A 19,070-nucleotide genomic window follows, 5' to 3' on the forward strand; every position below is an offset into this window, starting at 1 on the left:
ATAAATTTTGTACATGTGTAAACTGAACGTGTCAATGATATGAATCGAAATTTCAATAACTTTTTGTGTTCTTTTTTAATAGTTTAATTATTTACAGATGTAAGAAAGTGTAATAGACTAAATTTTTTATACTTTAATTAAAATTAAAATAATAGTCACAATATTAATTTAAGCGATGTCTTTTTCACATTATTTCTAAATATTTATTTTCATATAAGAACAAAGAATTCATTTCTTCTTTTCATCTGTAGGAGCCATTTAACCGGAGTCGGAGTCATTCAGATCTTTACGACTCCAGAAGCCCAGTCTGAGCCAAAAAAAAAATTATAATAATAATAATAATCCTGTTGTAGGAGAGAATATTCTAGTCCCCTGAAATACAATTTTCTTTTCATAGCATAGTGTTTTTTAATAGGAGCATTATAGAAATGAATTATTTTCCCGTAATGTTGATAATAATGACCATCTCGGCTTTGTTTTCATGGAATTTACATTTAAACTAGCTTTAAAACCTTAATAATTACCCTGGGAATACATTACGTAGTTCCTATAAGTTAATCCATTGCATGTCTTACCTAACTGAGGAGATTTTCAATATTTTTTTGGAGAACGTTTCTCTTGTTAAATAATAGTCAGTTTAGGATCAGACTTGTGCTTTTTATAGTGCAATGTTTCGCCAATTTAAAACATCTTAGAACTTCCGAAATCATTCTTTTTTTTTCGGGGCGAAAAAGCCTACTTTCCAACTATAAAAATTTATCGATTCGGCCTTTCCCACACTATTTTTAATATCTTCTTCTTCCCGACGATCGAAATAGAACTTTTTTTCTGTTCCATCAAACGGTATTTCTCCCCCTCTCTTTCTATGTTGCCAATCGAGGAAGTATAAAACGTGCATTAAATACGTGAGAGCCGAATCTGTTCCGGCTCCCAATCGGAACCACGGCCGTTTGGATTCGAAAGTACGCATACGAGACATAAAACGCATGCCGATCATAAAACAGCGATACTTTCAATAAGCTTTCTTTTGTGTCTCGCGCCAAAGATAAGTGTAGGAATCTTTCGATTACAGTCACAGTTAGATTGCTGAAAGGTGTTAGTTTTTCTCATCTTGCATAGATTGCATTCGAAAAGGTACTAAAAGTGTTCTCTTTGTTGCCAGAAATACATTAAATCGTTCACTTGACTCATAAACGTTTTGAGGGATTCTCTGAGACGATTTAAAGTAGTTTTAACTGTACTTTTTTTAATGGTGAGAACTGTTATTTTCACTTTTTCCCGATTAATATAATTTTCGTTTCCTGGTTGGGGGAAGATTTTCAGATTTTACACATCATTTGAAGACCTTGGAAAATGCAGAAAAATGTCATTTTAGCACTTTAAAATTTCAGTAAAAATCTATATCTAGATATCACTATTTTTAAATGTCTCGTTCTTATTAGTTTTATGAACGGTTTAGTTACAATCCGCGTTTTGGCTCCAACGTATTCAGAGTTTATTATTCTAGAATTTGAACTATTCAGAATAGATTGACATTGAACAATTCAGTATAGAATTATTATAACGATGGGAAAAAGAAGCGAACATACCCTCCAACTGCTGTGGAGTTTCCGTAGTTTCAGAAAACATTTTTCCAAGTGGTAAAAAAGTTAATTGTTTAAGAAATTAGAATTAAAAGAATTTTATCGACTATTACATATAAATAATTTAAACAGATATATTAACGGTTATATTGACAATATTTATAATTTGTAATATCATATTTATAGTGTTATAAAATAACTTATATTTATGAGTTCAGTTAATGCATAATACTATAAATATTCCATTTTTTTAAAAATGCCCGCTTTAATTCACAACCACGGGAAAAAATATTATGTAAAAATCTGAACTGTTCTACGGCAGTGGTTCCCAAATCGTGTTCCGTTGAACCTTAGGGTTCCGCAAAAGGGTAAAAAGGGTTCCAATAGTACGGGCTTGTTTTTACCTCACAGCAATAATTTTTGAGGACTATAATTATAATTAGATTTAATTAATAATCTATTATTTATTTAATATTTGATTCTTTTTATGAAATTAAATTTAATTGAAAATGAAAAAAAGAATAGAATTTCTTTAAATTCTTCTTCTTCTAATAACAATGTCTTGAATAAATTATGAAAAGGACCTGCATTTAAGAAAAACTGCATTGATAATTACCATGACTTTTTTCAAATAAAATAAAATAAATATATTCGCTTTAAAAAAAAGAAATATGTTTCCTTGGTAACCATTTTAATGTAAATAGCAGTTTTTTTTAATTTTCATTTCAACGGAAACCAAAATTCGACTTATTAATTTCATTTTTAGCTTATATATTTTCACTAAATTTAAAACAATATTCGATACAGCTCCAGAAGTGCAAATTCAACTGCCAGATATAAAATTTAATTTAACGCTACTAATGAACTAAAATATGAAAAAAAATCCATTCCTCTAATTAAATATTTTTATCTTTTATTGGTTGATACGCTCGGAATTGTTTTTACATACTTTATTATTTAGAAATTAATGGTTTCACCGAAAGAAGTTAGATCAATTAGGGTTCCATAGCCGAAAAAAATTTAGGAACCGCTGGTCTAAGAATTTAGAATAAGTTCTTCTTGAAATCATTAGTTTTTCCCCTAATTGTAAAACCTTTACCAGGAAATAATTATTATTTACAAAAAAAAAATTTTAATCGACTATTCATAAAATTTGATGTTCAAAAATCTGAATGCAAAAACTCAAAATTTTGATCGGAATCATCAGACAAAAACTCCTTCGGATTATTGAAATGTCTAAAACTGAAACAATATTAAATACATAGTCTTTGGTTGAATTTTGATTCTCATCATTTCACAACAAGGTAACTCGTTTGATGACCGAACTTCTAATTTGAATGTGAGGCGAGGATCGTATTTTTATATTGTGTCGTTATTTATATTTTGTCGTCTACTTTTAAGTCTATGTTGATAGCCTAGTAATAGCCATAGGTTATCAGTAAACAAAAAAAAATTCGTTTTTTTTTTATTTTTTTTAATACTTTATAGATTATAACTCTACATGAATCAAAAACTATGGGGGGAAAAAGAAGCATGGAGTCTTAATATGACAACCTTTTTTATATATTCTTGCTTTTATTCCTGCTAAATCTTAGACCTTGGCCAAAGAATACCTGAGAATAGCGTGTTCTTTGTTCGCCAAGTCTTAGACAATCACTCAGAGCTCCCTCGGGTAAGGGAGAAAACCTGAAATTGTCAGAAAATTTTATTTTAACTCTAAAAATCAGGGAAATTCGAAATTTTTTACAAAACTCTGGAAAATTCCTATACCTTTCCTCTAAAGTAACCGGTCTTAAAATTGTCTGTATCAGTACTCAATTATTGAAATCCGAGTAAAATAATTCTGAAATCCGTTACAATTATTTGTCGTAAAAATTTCACATTCTGGTCAAACTGATGTGTTCGCATTCTCGTTCAATTTCTTTTTCTGCTAACAAAATCTAACATTTGTCATTACAAATAAAAACAATCTAATATGGTCTAGATTTTTATTGAAATTTATCCGATATACCTGCAAAAGTCGGGGAATTTTTTTTCCGTCTGAAATTGAGTGGAAACCCTGATTACAATTATTCAGAAAAATTCTCTTCCCCTTACCTAGATATCTTTTTCTTCGTCCCTCCCCAAGCATTTTTTCGACAAATAAAGGAATTTTGGGAATAAATAATTTTTTTTTAGAATATTGCGTATTTAAGAATTTTCATTAACTGTGTATGACCTTAATGTTGTTTTATTACAGTCGATGACAGCTCTCTGCATACAATTACTTATGCTACAGTTTATGGGGGAGAAATCGAATTACTCTGGGGTTGTTTTGGTTCATCCACAAAATAACTATGGCTAACAATAACAGGAAAAAAAAATGTCCTTTCTCCCCCTCAATTGTTATTTTTTTTTTTTTCTGTTTTCATCCGGTCTTGTCACTTTTATTTATTTTCTTTCCTCCCTCCTAAATTTATATAGTTTTTTTTGGATCACATATTCAATCCATATCTGGCGAATTATCACCTACTGGGCGTTAATTTTAGGCTGAAAGAAAATTAATTTAATACGTTAAAAAAAAAAAAATGATAATTCGCTAAATGCTGTTAATAATTTTTAAATTCCACGAATGAGAGATTTTATCTCCCAAGTTTTCACTGTTGCAGTGGAAATTTATTTTGCAAATTTATTAAATTTCTTAGAACATAATATTTCAAAATTTTCGATGATGTAATAGAAATTAAAATTGTTAAATAAAAAAGGAAACTGGATCTCTCCAAATTTCAACTGATGTAAAGAAAATAGAAAATTTTAAATTTTTTTTTAAATATCTGATTTAAATTTTGTAAGAAATTTCTTACTTGATATTTCATGTTTTTATTGATACAATAAAAAATTTATATCGATAAATATAAAATACCTTTTTAAAAAAATATATAAAAACTTAAAAATGTGATAGTTTCTTTGATGCAATGAAAATTTAAATTGTAAAATGAAAAAAAAAAAAAAAAAGACAACTTCTTATTTAAACTCTGTTTTCTTAAAAAAGAAGTTTCTTATTTAAACTCTGTAAAAAATTTACTTACTGATGTAGTCGATTACAATATCTTATGTTACTTTTTTTTATATTCTATGTCAATATCTTTTATGTACTATGTTTTTCACTGATGTTAAATTAAAAATATTAAATATCTAATTTAAATTCCTGAAATATTTAATATTTTGTCTAAAATATTTCAGTTTTCATCGATGCATTAGAAATTTAAATTGTAAAAGGCAAACAAATAAAAATCCTTATTTAAATTCTGGAAAAATGTTCTTATTTGATATACCAAACTCTTATCTTATTAGTTTTCTTATTTGATATTTCTAAAGTGAAAAAATAATAATAATAATTTTCTTATTTGAATTCTGTAAAAATTTTCGATACTTTTCAATTTCGCCGGCGCAAGCAAGTTGCCAATGAAAAGTCACCGGATGCATGAAAATTCATTTTTTATTTTCCTGCGATGTTTATTTATGAAAAAAAATAATTAGATAAAAAATTATTAAAAAGTAAATAAGTAAAAAATAAAATTACTGCTCCTTCGAAATAGAAAAGTACTAAAATTTCTTATTTGATGTTTAATTTTTTTTTATTTGATGTTTTTATACTTATTTGTTATTAAGTTTTCAGTGTCGTAAGAATTTAAATTGTATATTAAGAATTATTAAATATCTTACTTAAATTCTGTAAATACTTTCAATCTCGTTTAATCTTTCCTGATTTTTCAATTATGATATTATAGTAAAATCGTAAAATAAAAATAAATTAAATCTACATTTTTACTGTTTAAGTTCTTATTGGTACAATATTTGAAATCTATATTGAAAAATTAAAAAAAAATCTTATTTAAATGCTCTCAAAGTTTTCTTAATTAATATTTTTTTTTTTTTTTTTTTTTTTTTTTTAAATCTTCCTGATTTTTCAATTATGTTTGAAGTTAAAATCGTAAAATAAAAATTAATTAAATTCCCGTTTTTTCTGTTCAAGTTCTTTATATAGGATTTAAAATCGAATACATGTTTTATAATAAATGCTCTATTAGAATAAATTAAAAAAATCTTATTTAAATTTTGTCAAAATTTTAGTATTTAAATCTCTTTTTTTAAAAAAAAATAATAATAGTAATCTTACTTCCTGATTTTAAAATTATGATATATAAATTAAAATCGTAAAATAAATACACGTTTTTGCTATTTGAGTTCTTATTGATAAAAAAAATTGAAATCTCTACATACTATTTTAGAATAAATTTAAAAAAAAAAAACAAATCCTGCCAACATTTTCGTATTTAATATCTCTTTTTAAAATGATTTTGATGCCAACAAACAACATATTTATCACTGATATTAGTACAAAGCCAACGAACTTTCTCTTCTAGGCTACTTTGGTTATGTTTTTTTATTCTTACACACTGTTCTTCGGCAACCCTGTCCCCCACACTGCTTTAGGTGAAAGTTCCTTGATCTTACTGCCAGATCACCCACAAAAATCTGCAAAATATCAACAGGTTCTTTTTAGATCAATTTGAATTGGAGTGGAAAATGTCCGTTTTTCCTGCCATGACATTGATTCCTTTTCAATGTGCCGTGTAACGGGTGATGGCGTTATATGTGTGTGCTGCTGCAGATGTTGCAATGCAAAAAGGGTCGGCGATCTCTCTCTGTTCCTGTTTTCTTATGTTTGTAACAAACAGAATGCGTGGGGCTTTGAACTTTCTTTTAAAATAAACACGATATCACCGTTTTTTTATTTTCTTTGGGGGACAAAAAACTGAAATTGAAAGTTTAAAAAAAATGCGATGTCCAACTTTAAAATGTGTTTCCGAGCTCTGAGTCAGTCATTAGCTTTAAAATGTGTTTCCGAGCTCTGAGTCAGTCATTAGCTTTAAAATGTGTTTCCGAGCTCTGAGTCAGTCATTAGCTTTAAAATGTGTTTCCGAGCTCTGAGTCAGTCATTAGCTTTAAAATGTGTTTCCGAGCTCTGAGTCAGTCATTAGCAAGTTTTTGCTTAAAACGCCTTAAAATTAATGCCAGAATTTTTTATACGCCATGACGCAAAAAAGCTCTTGTTGAAAATAGTAGTTATGTTTTTTAAATAGCTAGGTTTTTCGAAGCTTTTTCCCAAAAGAAAATAATAAAAAGAAGCCTTAGTTTAAGTGCTTTACTTATGACGCAAAGCCTTAATGCCATCTGTATAGTACTGTACTGTATATGTCATTTTGCTGTAAACTTTTTTTAAAAAATCACCAATTTGTCAACGTTTTACCCCCTAGATCAGTGTTTCCCAAAGTGTGGTACGCGTACCCCCAGGGGTATGGGAACAGTTTAGCTGGGGTACGCGTTCTTATGCAAAGTATTTTGCAACAAACGAAAATTTCCAAAAATTTTATTTGAAAATAAAGCTAGCCATGAAAATTTAGGATTACGGATTTTTATACTGGCTATTTTTTGCAGAGTTAACAGTTAATAATTAGTGGTGTCAGCAGCCAGTGGTGATATTTAACTTTTGTGCAATTTTTTTATAGTAAAAAATACATTAATTCTTTTATTAGTGGTACACAGCGTTACGACAAATTTAGAAAGGGTACTCAAAAGTCATAAGTTTGGGAAACACTGCCCTAGATGAAAATTATCAAAATCAATGACTTATTCCCATTTTTTTTATTCTTTATTTTTTTATAAGCCCAGATAATGCAACATTGGAGTAAGTGTCTAAATATTAAAAAAATTAGACCATAAGCGTTTTTCAGTTTCTCAAAACTGTGGATTTTCTTTATATTAACGTTTTGCGTCATTTTTAGAATAAACATAGAGGGAATAAGCTAAACTTGACCTAGCGGTCATGAGTAGCTCACGTGGGTCAAACTCACGTGTGTTATGAAAATAGCTCATTATTCGCAAAAAAGGCAACAACAAAAAAAGCATGATTTTATGCGATTACAGAGCTTTCGAAAATAGCCTTGAATGATAATTTCTTCTGTTAGCAACTACCTAATTTTTTGCCAAAAATAAAAAAAAAAATTGTTTGGGAAAACAATCATGTTTTAAATTAGAGGAATACTCCTAATTCGCGTGACGTATATGTCATGCTAGGTAAACATGGCTCTTTTAAAAAAATTTCAAAAAAAGGCTTTCAGGAGCGTTTTTGATGAAAAATACAGCTATTTTCATGCACATAGAAAATATCGTCTCGATTTTCATTGATATTCACCAGGAAATGTCAGGGGATTTATTTTTCGACAATTGAGTGGGAAAGCTGTTCATCGAGTTTAATTATTTTGTTCAAATTCTAATAAGGCGGGATTATTTTTTTAGAAGAAAAAACAATATTTTTTGTGGGATACATTCAAAAAGTCTGATTTGTTTCATGAGACAATTATTTAACCTCCCCGACTTGAATTGTCTAAGGTTTACTGAGGAAGAACTTCTTTCCGGAAACTCTGGTTGATTCGGGAAGGAAGTTTCTGAATCTTAAATAAAGTAAGACAATAAATTCTTGGAAAAAGTTCATATTTATTTATAAGATTTCAAGGTTACCGATTTGCTGTTGAAGTATATTTTAATCTTTATTTTTCGTTAAGCGGTGCATTTGTTTCGTTGAAATTAATTTATAAAATCATTATTTATGAAATTTACTAAGTTCATCGATATTTCATTCTATTTCAAACCTATGATTGTTACACATATGTTGCGTTTGATTAGGTGTTATTATGAACGCCTTAAAAGTAGAAATGCAAGTAAAAAACGAAAGTGATAAATTGAAAAATTTACTTGAAGTTATTTAGTTTACGTTAAGGAAACAATGAACAATTAACAAAGCTAAATTATCCTTAGAAAGTATGCCGGACGGATTGAAGCTTTTAATTCAAAAATGTTCTAAACGCGTGCGGAACATAGAATGTTTTGTATCATTGCTACTCAATCAGCCGTGTTTTTTTAACGGACGTTCAGTCCTTCGTCCTAATAGTGAAATAAATTGAAACCTTGTCTATGGTGATAGGTAAATATCTATCCGAAGAAAAATTAATACTATGGTTCAATTAAGAGATATTCTAGAAAAACATTGCATGTGACATTTTACTTTAGTGAAATATCTCGTAATATTGAAATGCTAGCATCCCTATGCTAAGTTGATATTCCAAAAGAATCAAAATTTCCCAATTTCAGTGAAAAAGGTTTCCTAGAAGAATTGCAATATGTAACATACTGAGATTCATTATTAGTATACCTTAATACAGTGTTCTTCTTAAGCCTATTTAGAAGGGTGACCCTCCCTGTTATTTTATTCCCTATGAGTGCGCCCTCTTTTTGTAAAAATATGCAGCTGTAGTGCGACATAAATAAACAACTACTACTACTACTTGTCTAACATAAACAACAAACTAATGTATTGCTTTTCATTTCTAGAGTACCATTCACAACGCCCTGGATAGATACGCTCCAAACAATGACTGGGGCTTCTTTTCGGCCCACAAACCCCGTCGTGAGAGTGCCTCCAGAGTTGACGAATTCTTCGAAAGCAGCGATGGCATCAGTACAGCTCTCAGTTTAGAGAACATTGACGCCTTGCTGGAGCTGATGACGCAGAAACCTGAACAGATCTTGCACAACAAAGTGATGAAATCCACGACATCACGGTCATTTACAAACTCAGTGCCTTCGCAAGCTAAAGGGATGAGCACAAACGCACATTCGATGAACTTCTTGGAGTACTCTGGCGAATCTCCCAATTTGCCTGGACTGTTTGACAGTGTGACGCCACCTTATCAGAGTCCAGCACCCGCCTGTAATATCAAAAGTGAAGTTATAACAGACTCAATCCCTTATGCTTCACCAGAATTCTCATCGTTGTTAGACGTTAGCCAACCAGATCAAGTGATTGTGAAAAGAGAACCTTGTACATTAGAAAATAAGCAATCTCAGCAATATTCCACTGTAATGTCCGCTCAACAGACTTATCTGGAACATTTTTCATTGTCTAAATTGATGATACCACCTTTAACGCCACCCGGTTCTGAACCGGGTAGCAATGATTCCATAGACTCACTATCCATGGGAGCGACTCCTCCGCCTTATTCGAGTCCTTCTCTTTCCGCTAGGTTAGAGATCAGAGATGACCTACCCTATCTAAAACCCGCCTACAATCGTCGTAACAATCCTGAATTAGAAAAAAGGCGCACTCACCATTGTTCTTTCGCAGGTAATATGCCATCAAAAGTATTTACAATGTATGTATAGCTATATATACACAGTGTTTGGACAAAAAAATAGAAACACTTCTATGCTGACTCTATGTAAACAAACTTTTGGCAAATAATGTTTTAGAAGATTTTATGTGGTAAAGCTGTTGTTACAATTTGAATTATTATGCTTGAAGCTTTAAGAAATGGTGTTTATTTATTTTTTGTATCGAACAAAATGAACATAGGAGGATAATTCCCCCCTTTTTTTTAAAAATTCCCCTATAATTTGAAAAGGCGTGTTTCTATAAATACTGTAATCGTTTAAAATTATTTCACAATTACTGGTATCAAAGCTAAAAGGAATTTTCTGTCGTTATTTTAGTCAATCCGAGCTACGCATGGGTAAAAAATATGGCACCATTTCTTAAGGCTTCAAGCATGATCCTGTACTAACAGTTTTGCCATTTTCTAACATTGTCACCTTTACAATGATCGCTAAATTCAGATCGATTAAAATGAGGACAAGAAGTTAATAACTTCATTCTAGCTTTAATTCAAGAAATTTTGAAATTATTCTATGGGATTGAAATATTTATATTAAAGAATGCTTTTTCAAGTAATAGTGGAATTAAAAAAGGAGGAAAAAACTATTTTAATTTCTTACTCTCAATTTAGGTCAATGCAAATTTTGCATGGGTAAAGGGAGACCATTAGTAAAAGCCCCAAGCACGATATATCAAATTGTGCCAACAGTTTTGCCCGTAAAGCTTTCCAAAAAATTTTCTTGCTTTAAAAACAATTGTTTACGCCAAGTTAATAAAGAAATGTTTCTATATTATTGTCCAACCCCTGTATGTAAACTATTAAAATAAAATTATTTGTTATTAGTCTTTTTTTATATATATTCAAATTGTTGTACGGTCATGGGGTGGACAAACTTCAAAAATTGATGCAGCCTGCAAAAAAAATTTTTTTTTCCTGTAATGTATTAGGGCGTGAAATGATTAACATTGTTTATTTACAGCGTTGTTTATGCATGATAGCAGAAATCTTTATAAAGCAACAATCGATATCGTTGAAATAATGATTGTATTACATTAGTAGTTGTGAGATTTTAACTTAATGAATTTTTCCTATATAATTTTTCATGTGTTGAAAAATGTTAGCTCATTAATGCTATAAAAAAATCAACTGAACTTAATAAAAATATTTTATTTTTAATTGTTACTTCAAAAAATGATACATAGTAATTTTTACATAATGTGGGATATTTTTGTAGTTTTATTTCTTATTTCACTAAAATCACAAAATTCACTCGACTCAAATAATAAGATATTGTTAAAAACTCCGCTCTACAAAGGTAAATTAAATTGTATTTTTACCTAGGCAATTGTTTAGTTAAAGCATACAAATATACAGGGAAAACAAATCTTATAATATGATTTTTTAAGTGATGAAATTATGACAAATGCTGTATAATATGTTCTACGCTCGGAATAGGAGGATAAATTGTCAAAAAAAGAGACCCTTAAATGAGTAACTGATCGCCATCAACTCACAAGGAGTAAATTGGTACTCAAATCTAGGTATCAAGGTGGCCATCGAACTGGCCCAGTAGGCCTAAATTGGCATCCAGTTATGTGCAATTGTAGTATAACTAAGTGATTTTCTTTCTTATGTCTAATTTTCTGAGTGTGTGCTTCCAGACATTGTACAAATTACAGTACAAAAATTTTGTACACTATGTACAAAAAATGTGTGTTTTAGCTGTACGAGTCCTCAATGTTTGTCCGCTATATTTAGGCACTCTGCATATGGTATTCTTTAAACGCCATCTTTTCCTTCTGTTTTTAACATCTTTGTAAAGAAGATTAAATGATAATTACCTAACATAGTGATGCTTAAAAATAAATATTTAATAATAATAATTAAAAAGTCTTGAATAAGATAATGAAACCACCTTGCCGTGAAATTTTAAACTTATAAGTGGCGATCATTAATTTTTTATTATATATATTACGTAACTAATAACAATTAGAATAATCACTTATTTACCATATCTAACAAATAAGAATAATTTTCTTTAATTAACTTTAAGTTATTATGTAATTATATTTTTTTACTCTGTTTACAGGCAATATTCAATCATAGCTGAAATCATAAAAATAAAAAAACTCTTAATATTTTAAGAAACACAATATTAAATGCTAGTTTTAATGCGTAATGTATTTTATTTTATTGTTGGAGATCCTATCGTATACTTGTAACATTGAATACAACTCAGAAGGCGAGTCGGTCATTTTCTTTTCGAATTTTGCAAATGTAATGCATGTGAGTAGCCGCCATTATATTTAAAATTCAAGTATTATAAACAAGCCTAGTATACACGAGAATGTAGAAAATTAAAAAAGAAAATTCTGATTAATTAAAAATTATTTATTTTTTAGGTTGTACGAAGGTTTACACGAAAAGCTCACATCTTAAAGCTCATCAAAGAATACATACGGGTAAGAATATTTACTAAACAAATTTATTAACTTTTTCTTTTTTTTTTGATTTAGGTACACTTCATAATATTTTATAACGTTTTCTATTGCATGATAGTTTTGGACTGATGTTAGATATTTTTGCGTCACTTATTTCTCTATGTCTGCAATCACTTTTTCTGTAAGCTGTAGTTTTAAGCAATTTAATGATATATTCCTCACCAAGATTTTACAAAATTCACTCGAGTAAATACCAAGTGTCCCCACTTCTCTGCTACGTATGGAGTGGTAGGAAGAAGGCGATAATACATTTCAGTTGATGATGCTATACGTTTAAGGTCATATGTTTTTTGTCTTGGTTTTATTTTCAATCGAGCAGACAAGTTTATATCTATGAATGAACCTTGGTGGCTCAGGAGATAGATCGTTCACTTTCCAATGAGGTGAACTGGATTCGAACTCCAGCGATGGTTGGTCGATACGAATTCCGAACCTGGATCGCACTGACCTCAGTGCTGATCTTCAGTGGTAGACGGATCATGGGTTAGAGTCCTCTTGCTGTCAGGTTAACCGTGCGAGTTTTTCGGAGTTTTCTTCTCCATGTAACGCAAATGCGGGTTAGTTCCATCAAAAAGTCCTCCACAATGGCAAATTTCTCCCAATACTTGATCCAGGAGCTCTCTTGTCTTCTGGATCGGGTTCTATATTACAAGGCTACGGAATTAAACGGTGGTTGTAAACCCAAAAATTGGTTTGAGCTGTTCAATGATTGTTATAAAATACAATATATCTCTGAATATTAGTCTATACGTTCTTTATACGCTTCCTTATTCAAACAAAGAATAAGTAAACTAAACGGTAAATACTGTTTGGAAAAAAAATCTGTAGCTTTTCGAATAAAGCTAATTTCAGATTTGAAATACCCACACACGAATAACGTAAGATCAAGTACTCGCTGTAATTGCAACAAAAAATTTGTTCCCAAGTGTAATTTGTAAAGATAAATTGTTTGTTATAATTAACATTTATTGTCTCTTGATATATAATATCGTTTGCAAGCTTTCGCTTAAAGCATTTTTTCCCCATCAACATGAGTTATAGTTTTCGATATAACAGCACGATATTTTTTTTCATTTTCTTGATTTAGTGCAGATACTATCCATTTTTTCGATCAAAGTTACTACATAAGATTAAAAACTACTTTAACAATTTTAAAGATTTATTTTCAAATTTAAACCAATAAATTACGCACCGTCTTGAAAATTCATAACAGGCATTCCAAATGTTGCTATGCTAGTACATTTTACAGTAAAAACGCATGTCATATCAACAAATTCAGCTTGTAATTGTGACAGAGGATACCGTTGATAACAATAGTATATTTTCTTACTTTTCAAATCTAAATTTTTTAATCTCTTTGATGAGTTTCGTATAATCTCAATTTTCATTCCAAATTTTGAAAATAAATCTGAAGTTTTTAGAGTTTTTTTTTCTGGCTTTGGTCTCAAAATCCTATGAAAAATTTGAATGTGGTAACCAATTTGCTTTAACAAATAAAAGGTTAAGTTTAATTTAAATCTTTCCAAGAATAATTGATTTTTTTTAGATTTCACTTTGATTTAGAACTAAATATAATTACTTAAATTGTTAGCATTTTAAAATATTTCGTTTCATCTGAAATGTTCTGCGAAAAATATCGTAACTTTCCTACCATCATTTTAATTTTTATAATAACGCTACGATTACTGTTTCTGGTGCAATGCTTGTAGGTCATATTTATTGTACATAAGATAATGATACCTGTTTCATCCTGAATTTGGTGGCTCATGTTTTTCCCGTAACCGTGACATTTATAATTTATGTCCTATCGATCACATATCCTAAACAAGTCACAGACAGGTGGGTAATCTGATTCGAATCTTGACTAAAATATCTAAACCGGCTTAGCGCGATGTCCAGCTGTTCTTTTATGGTCACCGAAAATTCAAAGCCTGATGACCATTCCCCCCCCCCCTTCTTTCCATTTAATTTATTTAGAGTCCCTACAACGTGGCTGTTGGTCTCTATACAATACAATTGCTCAGCAGGTATTTCCTGACCCATATTTCTTCGAAAATTCTATTCAGTTGAATTTCAAGGGTAATAAAAATCCTTTCAAGGTCGCTGGTTTAATCTTGGATTCTTTTATTTATTTTTATTTCGATGACCTTTTGTTATTCTCTGCATTATTAAAGAAGAAACACAGCAGGATATAAAACTTAAAACACTGATAGAAGAATTTCGATTTTCACCAGGGCACAAAACGTAAAAATAATTATAGATTTAGTAGGTTATTTTGTATTCTGTGATGTATTTGGAAAAGAATTTCGATTTACACCAGGGCACAAAACATAAAAATAATTATAGATTTAGTAGTTTATTTCGTATTATATGGTGTATTTGGAATTTGGAAAAGAATTTCGATTTACGCCAGGGCACAAAACGTAAAAATAATTATAGATTTAGTAGTTTATTTCGTATTATATGGTGTATTTGGAATTTGGAAAAGAATTTCGATTTACGCCAAGGCATAAAACGTAAAAATAATTATAGATTTAGTAGTTTATTTCGTATTACATGGTGTATTTGGAATTTGGAAAAGAATTTCGATTTACACCAGGGCACAAAATGTAAAAATAATTATAGATTTAGTAATTTATTTTGTATTCTGTGATGTATTTGGAATTTGGAAAAGAATTTCGATTTACACCAGGGCACGAAACGTAAAAATGATTATAGATTTAGTAGTTTATTTCGTATTATATGGTCTATTTTGAATTTGGAAAAGAATTTCGATTTACACCAGGGCACAAAACGTAAAAATAATTATAGATTTAGTAGTTTATTTTGTCGTGTATTTTTGAATCGGGCATTCGTGGAGGATACAAAAAAGTGTATTATTACCAATTGTAGTTTCGTCTATATATAAATGTAATTTTAGTTGTGTATTTGGAATATTGTATTAAGAAAGAACTAAATGAAGTAAAACAAATTGCAGATTCAATTAGTTAAATTAAAGATTTAGATTCAGTAGATAGATTCAGAAGAGGACAGAAACCTAAAAAATGATTAGAGATTCAGTAATTTATTTAGTTTTACTTAAGAAATTCAAAACAGTTAAATTAATTATAGATTTGTTCGTACGGAAGTGAATGTGGTAATTCTTTTGGTGACATTATGATTTTCATTATTAATTCAGAATTTGGCTATAGTGGATGACACTAAAAATGTTAAATTTGTTTGATTCATTGGTGTAAAATGCAAGGGTTTCCTTAACGTTGTTATAATTCATAATAGTTTGGCACGAAATTCTATATTGGCCATGCCATAATAGAATTTAAAATGTTACGCTATACAATCGCCTTCAAAAGAAAAAAAAATTCTTGATACATTTAATAAAGAGAAAAATATCAGGTGGCATAGTGATTTTTCTATGTAACGGAAAAAAGTGGCAGTTCCTTTGCTGACAATAGAATTTTTTTTTATTTATAGATACAGTAGTTAATCTAGAATTTGGCTTAAGTGAAGAGCACCAAAATAGTTAAATTAATTAGATTCATTGATATAAAATGCAAAGGTTTTCGTGGCGTTGTTATAATTCGTAATCGACTCGCAACTTTATACTGAATATGCCTGAATTTAACCTAGAATTTCATCAAAAGGAAAAACCTAATTGAATTTCATCAATAGAAAACCTAATAGCAGAAAAGTATCATGAGGTGTTATTTGTCTACATAACGACGGAAGCGAAAGTGGCAATTCCTTTACTGACAATGTGTCTAAACGAGAGCGATTCTCATCTTAAAAAAATGTCTCCTCTTTGTCCAAATCTAGGGGGTGACTTCTTTAGATGCATCTTCTCTCCTTGGAACAGGTATCTTCGACATATCATGAAAAGAGAACGATTGAGAAAGGTGGCACAATATGGAATGGGAGGCGCAGGCCTGTAGGAACCCTTTTAAGAAAAGTGGCCATTAAAACACAATGTGTCTGTGTGCCTTCCCTCTTTTTGTCAAATGTGAATGGAATAAAAAAGGGGCGTTCGTCTTGTCGCTAAGGGGGCGCATTCTTTACCTCCTGAGAAAAATCAAGGCCAGTCTTACATCATCAAGGGGTCGTTCATCATGGGGCACAATACCATCTTTTGGTGTCAGTCCTTCCTATTCATTTTAGATTTTTCCCCCGTCTCGGAAGTGAAGTCAAATCAATTCTGCACCATTAATAGGGTTCCTAATGGAGTGGTAAATGCAGAAGTCACCTGATTTGTTGGAGAAGTCACCTGATTGCAAAAGCTGCTTATGTCTTGTCCTTGTGAATCTCGATTTACTCTGGAGAAGACATAATTTTTATTATCTTCAAGAATTAAATTGAATATTTGTTAATAAATCTGAAATTCCAGTTAATAAAATTCATAATACGTATGAGTAAAAATTATAGCAATTTTTTTTTTTTTTTAAATTATAATTTACAATTCTTCTTGTTGATTTATGATGCATTCAAATTAACGTTTAATCATCTCAACGGGACAAAATCGGCTTGAGAATAATTTCTGTGATTTATGACCCTGAAGTTCGATTCTTTTGTTTGATTGTTTTCGATTTTTTTTTTTTTTTTTGCTAATGTATTTTATTTTACTAAATATTATTTATATTTGTTAACTTAAAACATGAAAATATATTCAATGAAAATTCAAATGAGCCACGACTTAGTTAAAAAACAAGTTTTTTTGTTTAGTTTTCGCGCTTTTTATAAAATAGTAAATAAAATTCAAATACATTCATGAATATATGTATAATTCATATGAATATAAATAGTTCTTGATTGTTTGATAAATTTCTTCCTTGCTTTTGAGATTAAGACTAAGAAAATCTCAATTTATCTTATTTTGACTACATTATAAATACTTTTCGTAAATACGATTTAATTTAAAAAGTCACATGAAATTAATAAATTATGAAAATACTCTTGCATATAAAAAAATTAGTCAATAAAAACTTTTCTTGTTTTCATTTGCGTTTTCACCCCCTTTTTTATCAGCTTAATAAAAATTTATAATTTAAACCATATTCTTGGGGGTTTACAAATTATCCGTCAACCGATTTTTATTCATTTAAAAATTATATCTCTTAAAATATTCTAGAGATAAATTCGGAATTATAACTTATTTTTTGTATATCATAGACAGCTTTCAGAAATAAAAAAACAATATTTGCAGTTGCATAAATTGCATGCTTTGTTGTAAAACTCACCTGATTGCAACCTGATTTAAAATTTTATTTCTCACTTGATCTCGTTCCCTTAATATCATCAATACCAAAGGTTTGCTAGACATAACGGAAGCGAATCTACAGGGAAAAAAATCTCTTGGGGTTTTAGATTTTCTACTTCACCTGAAAACCGCACCTCCAATCCAGATTATCGTCTGGGACGCGTGCCGACGTCCCAGTGGAAACCGGGAAGCCAACTTTTCTCTTCAGAACAAAAAAAATGTCCTAAAGAATGGGATCGTTTGCTATCTATCAATTTCACTAAACTGTATCCGTAACCTGCAAAATGCCCCTACAAGTGCCGAATCTTCTAAAAAGCTACGCTTCCGGTCTTTTAAGCGCCGGTTACCTTTTTGTGTAATTTGCCGTTCGATATGCAAATTAGAAAACAGTGAATCGCTAAGAGTGAAAATGATTTCGCACAATAAAGTTACTGCAATTTATCACAATCATTTTCAAATAAAAGGGATTTCACAGGTTGGAAAAATAGGCGGTCGGTGGCTGTATGTCGCCTTCGTCAAATTTCCTGTTTCCTGTTCCGAGAATGCTTTTAAAAAATTACTTGCCTTGTCCTACATAACGTTCGATGAAAAGAAAGTAATATTTTTAGTTAAACTATGGCATCAGCTATTAATTTCTACAACAATTTTTTTTTTTTTTTTTTTTTTCGCTGCGACGTGCACATGCTTTTCCTGTACATATTTATAATATGATTTATTTTGATATTATGCAAGGATCTTGGTTCAAAAAGCAAGCAATAAAAATGGGATAATTTTTTTTTTTTTTCTTTTTAAATGTGTCTTTCTTCAATTTTTTTTGAATGAAAATATTGAACTGTTTTTTCTATCAGGATTGCAATTAATGACCGTAGATTGTTTTACTAAATCAGATTAAAATTTATTTTTATTATATTTCATATTAAGAAACAAATTTTTATATCAAATGTAAATTATTAATTAATTAAGAAGTATGAAACTGACTATTGTATTTATGTTAGATGCTTTTTATTCCCTTTAATTTCAGCACCTAGCCCTAAATTTAATTAATCATAAACAATAAACTATATTTTTTCTTTTGTTAACGCATGATATATGCTTTTTAATATATTCTGTTCTTAATCCTTGGAAACGATCCGATCTTGAATTCAGAGTTATCTAATAACTAATGTGATTTTACTATACAAGTTTTATTAATGAACTATATACTGGGTGTTTCGTAAGTGTCACCCTTCACACATATTTCTAGAATCCTTGTCAAAAAATAAGTCAATTTTTATATTTAAGAAACAAAAAACAAAAAAAGATATTGTTATAAGTAATCATTAAAGGATTACAAAAGAAAAGCAGAACTGAAAACATCAAACCCTGTTTGATTTGCTGAAGCGAGAGATAATTTAAAAAGCTATTATTAAAAACACCCTAGTTCAGATGCTTTTTTTCCACATTCCTGTCTAGCGATTCACCAGATTTCGATTGCATTTATGTT

At 29.8% G+C, this 19,070-nt stretch overlaps 1 protein-coding gene across 1 annotated transcript in view; it reads left to right on the forward strand.

Moving 5' to 3' along the window:
* Positions 1–19,070, forward strand: part of LOC107438277 (Krueppel-like factor 3) — a 41,754-nt gene that overhangs the window by 14,992 nt on the left and 7,692 nt on the right. The window contains exons 2-3 of the mRNA XM_071177280.2: positions 9,018–9,810; positions 12,241–12,300. Of these exons, the coding sequence (XP_071033381.2) occupies positions 9,018–9,810; positions 12,241–12,300 (853 nt within the window). The remainder of the gene's footprint in view (positions 1–9,017; positions 9,811–12,240; positions 12,301–19,070) is intronic.

The sequence above is a fragment of the Parasteatoda tepidariorum genome, chromosome 3, assembly GCF_982258835.1.
Source record: "Parasteatoda tepidariorum strain Cologne lab strain chromosome 3, Ptep-v5.0, whole genome shotgun sequence".
In the NCBI taxonomy this organism is placed as follows: Eukaryota; Metazoa; Arthropoda; class Arachnida; order Araneae; family Theridiidae; genus Parasteatoda; species Parasteatoda tepidariorum.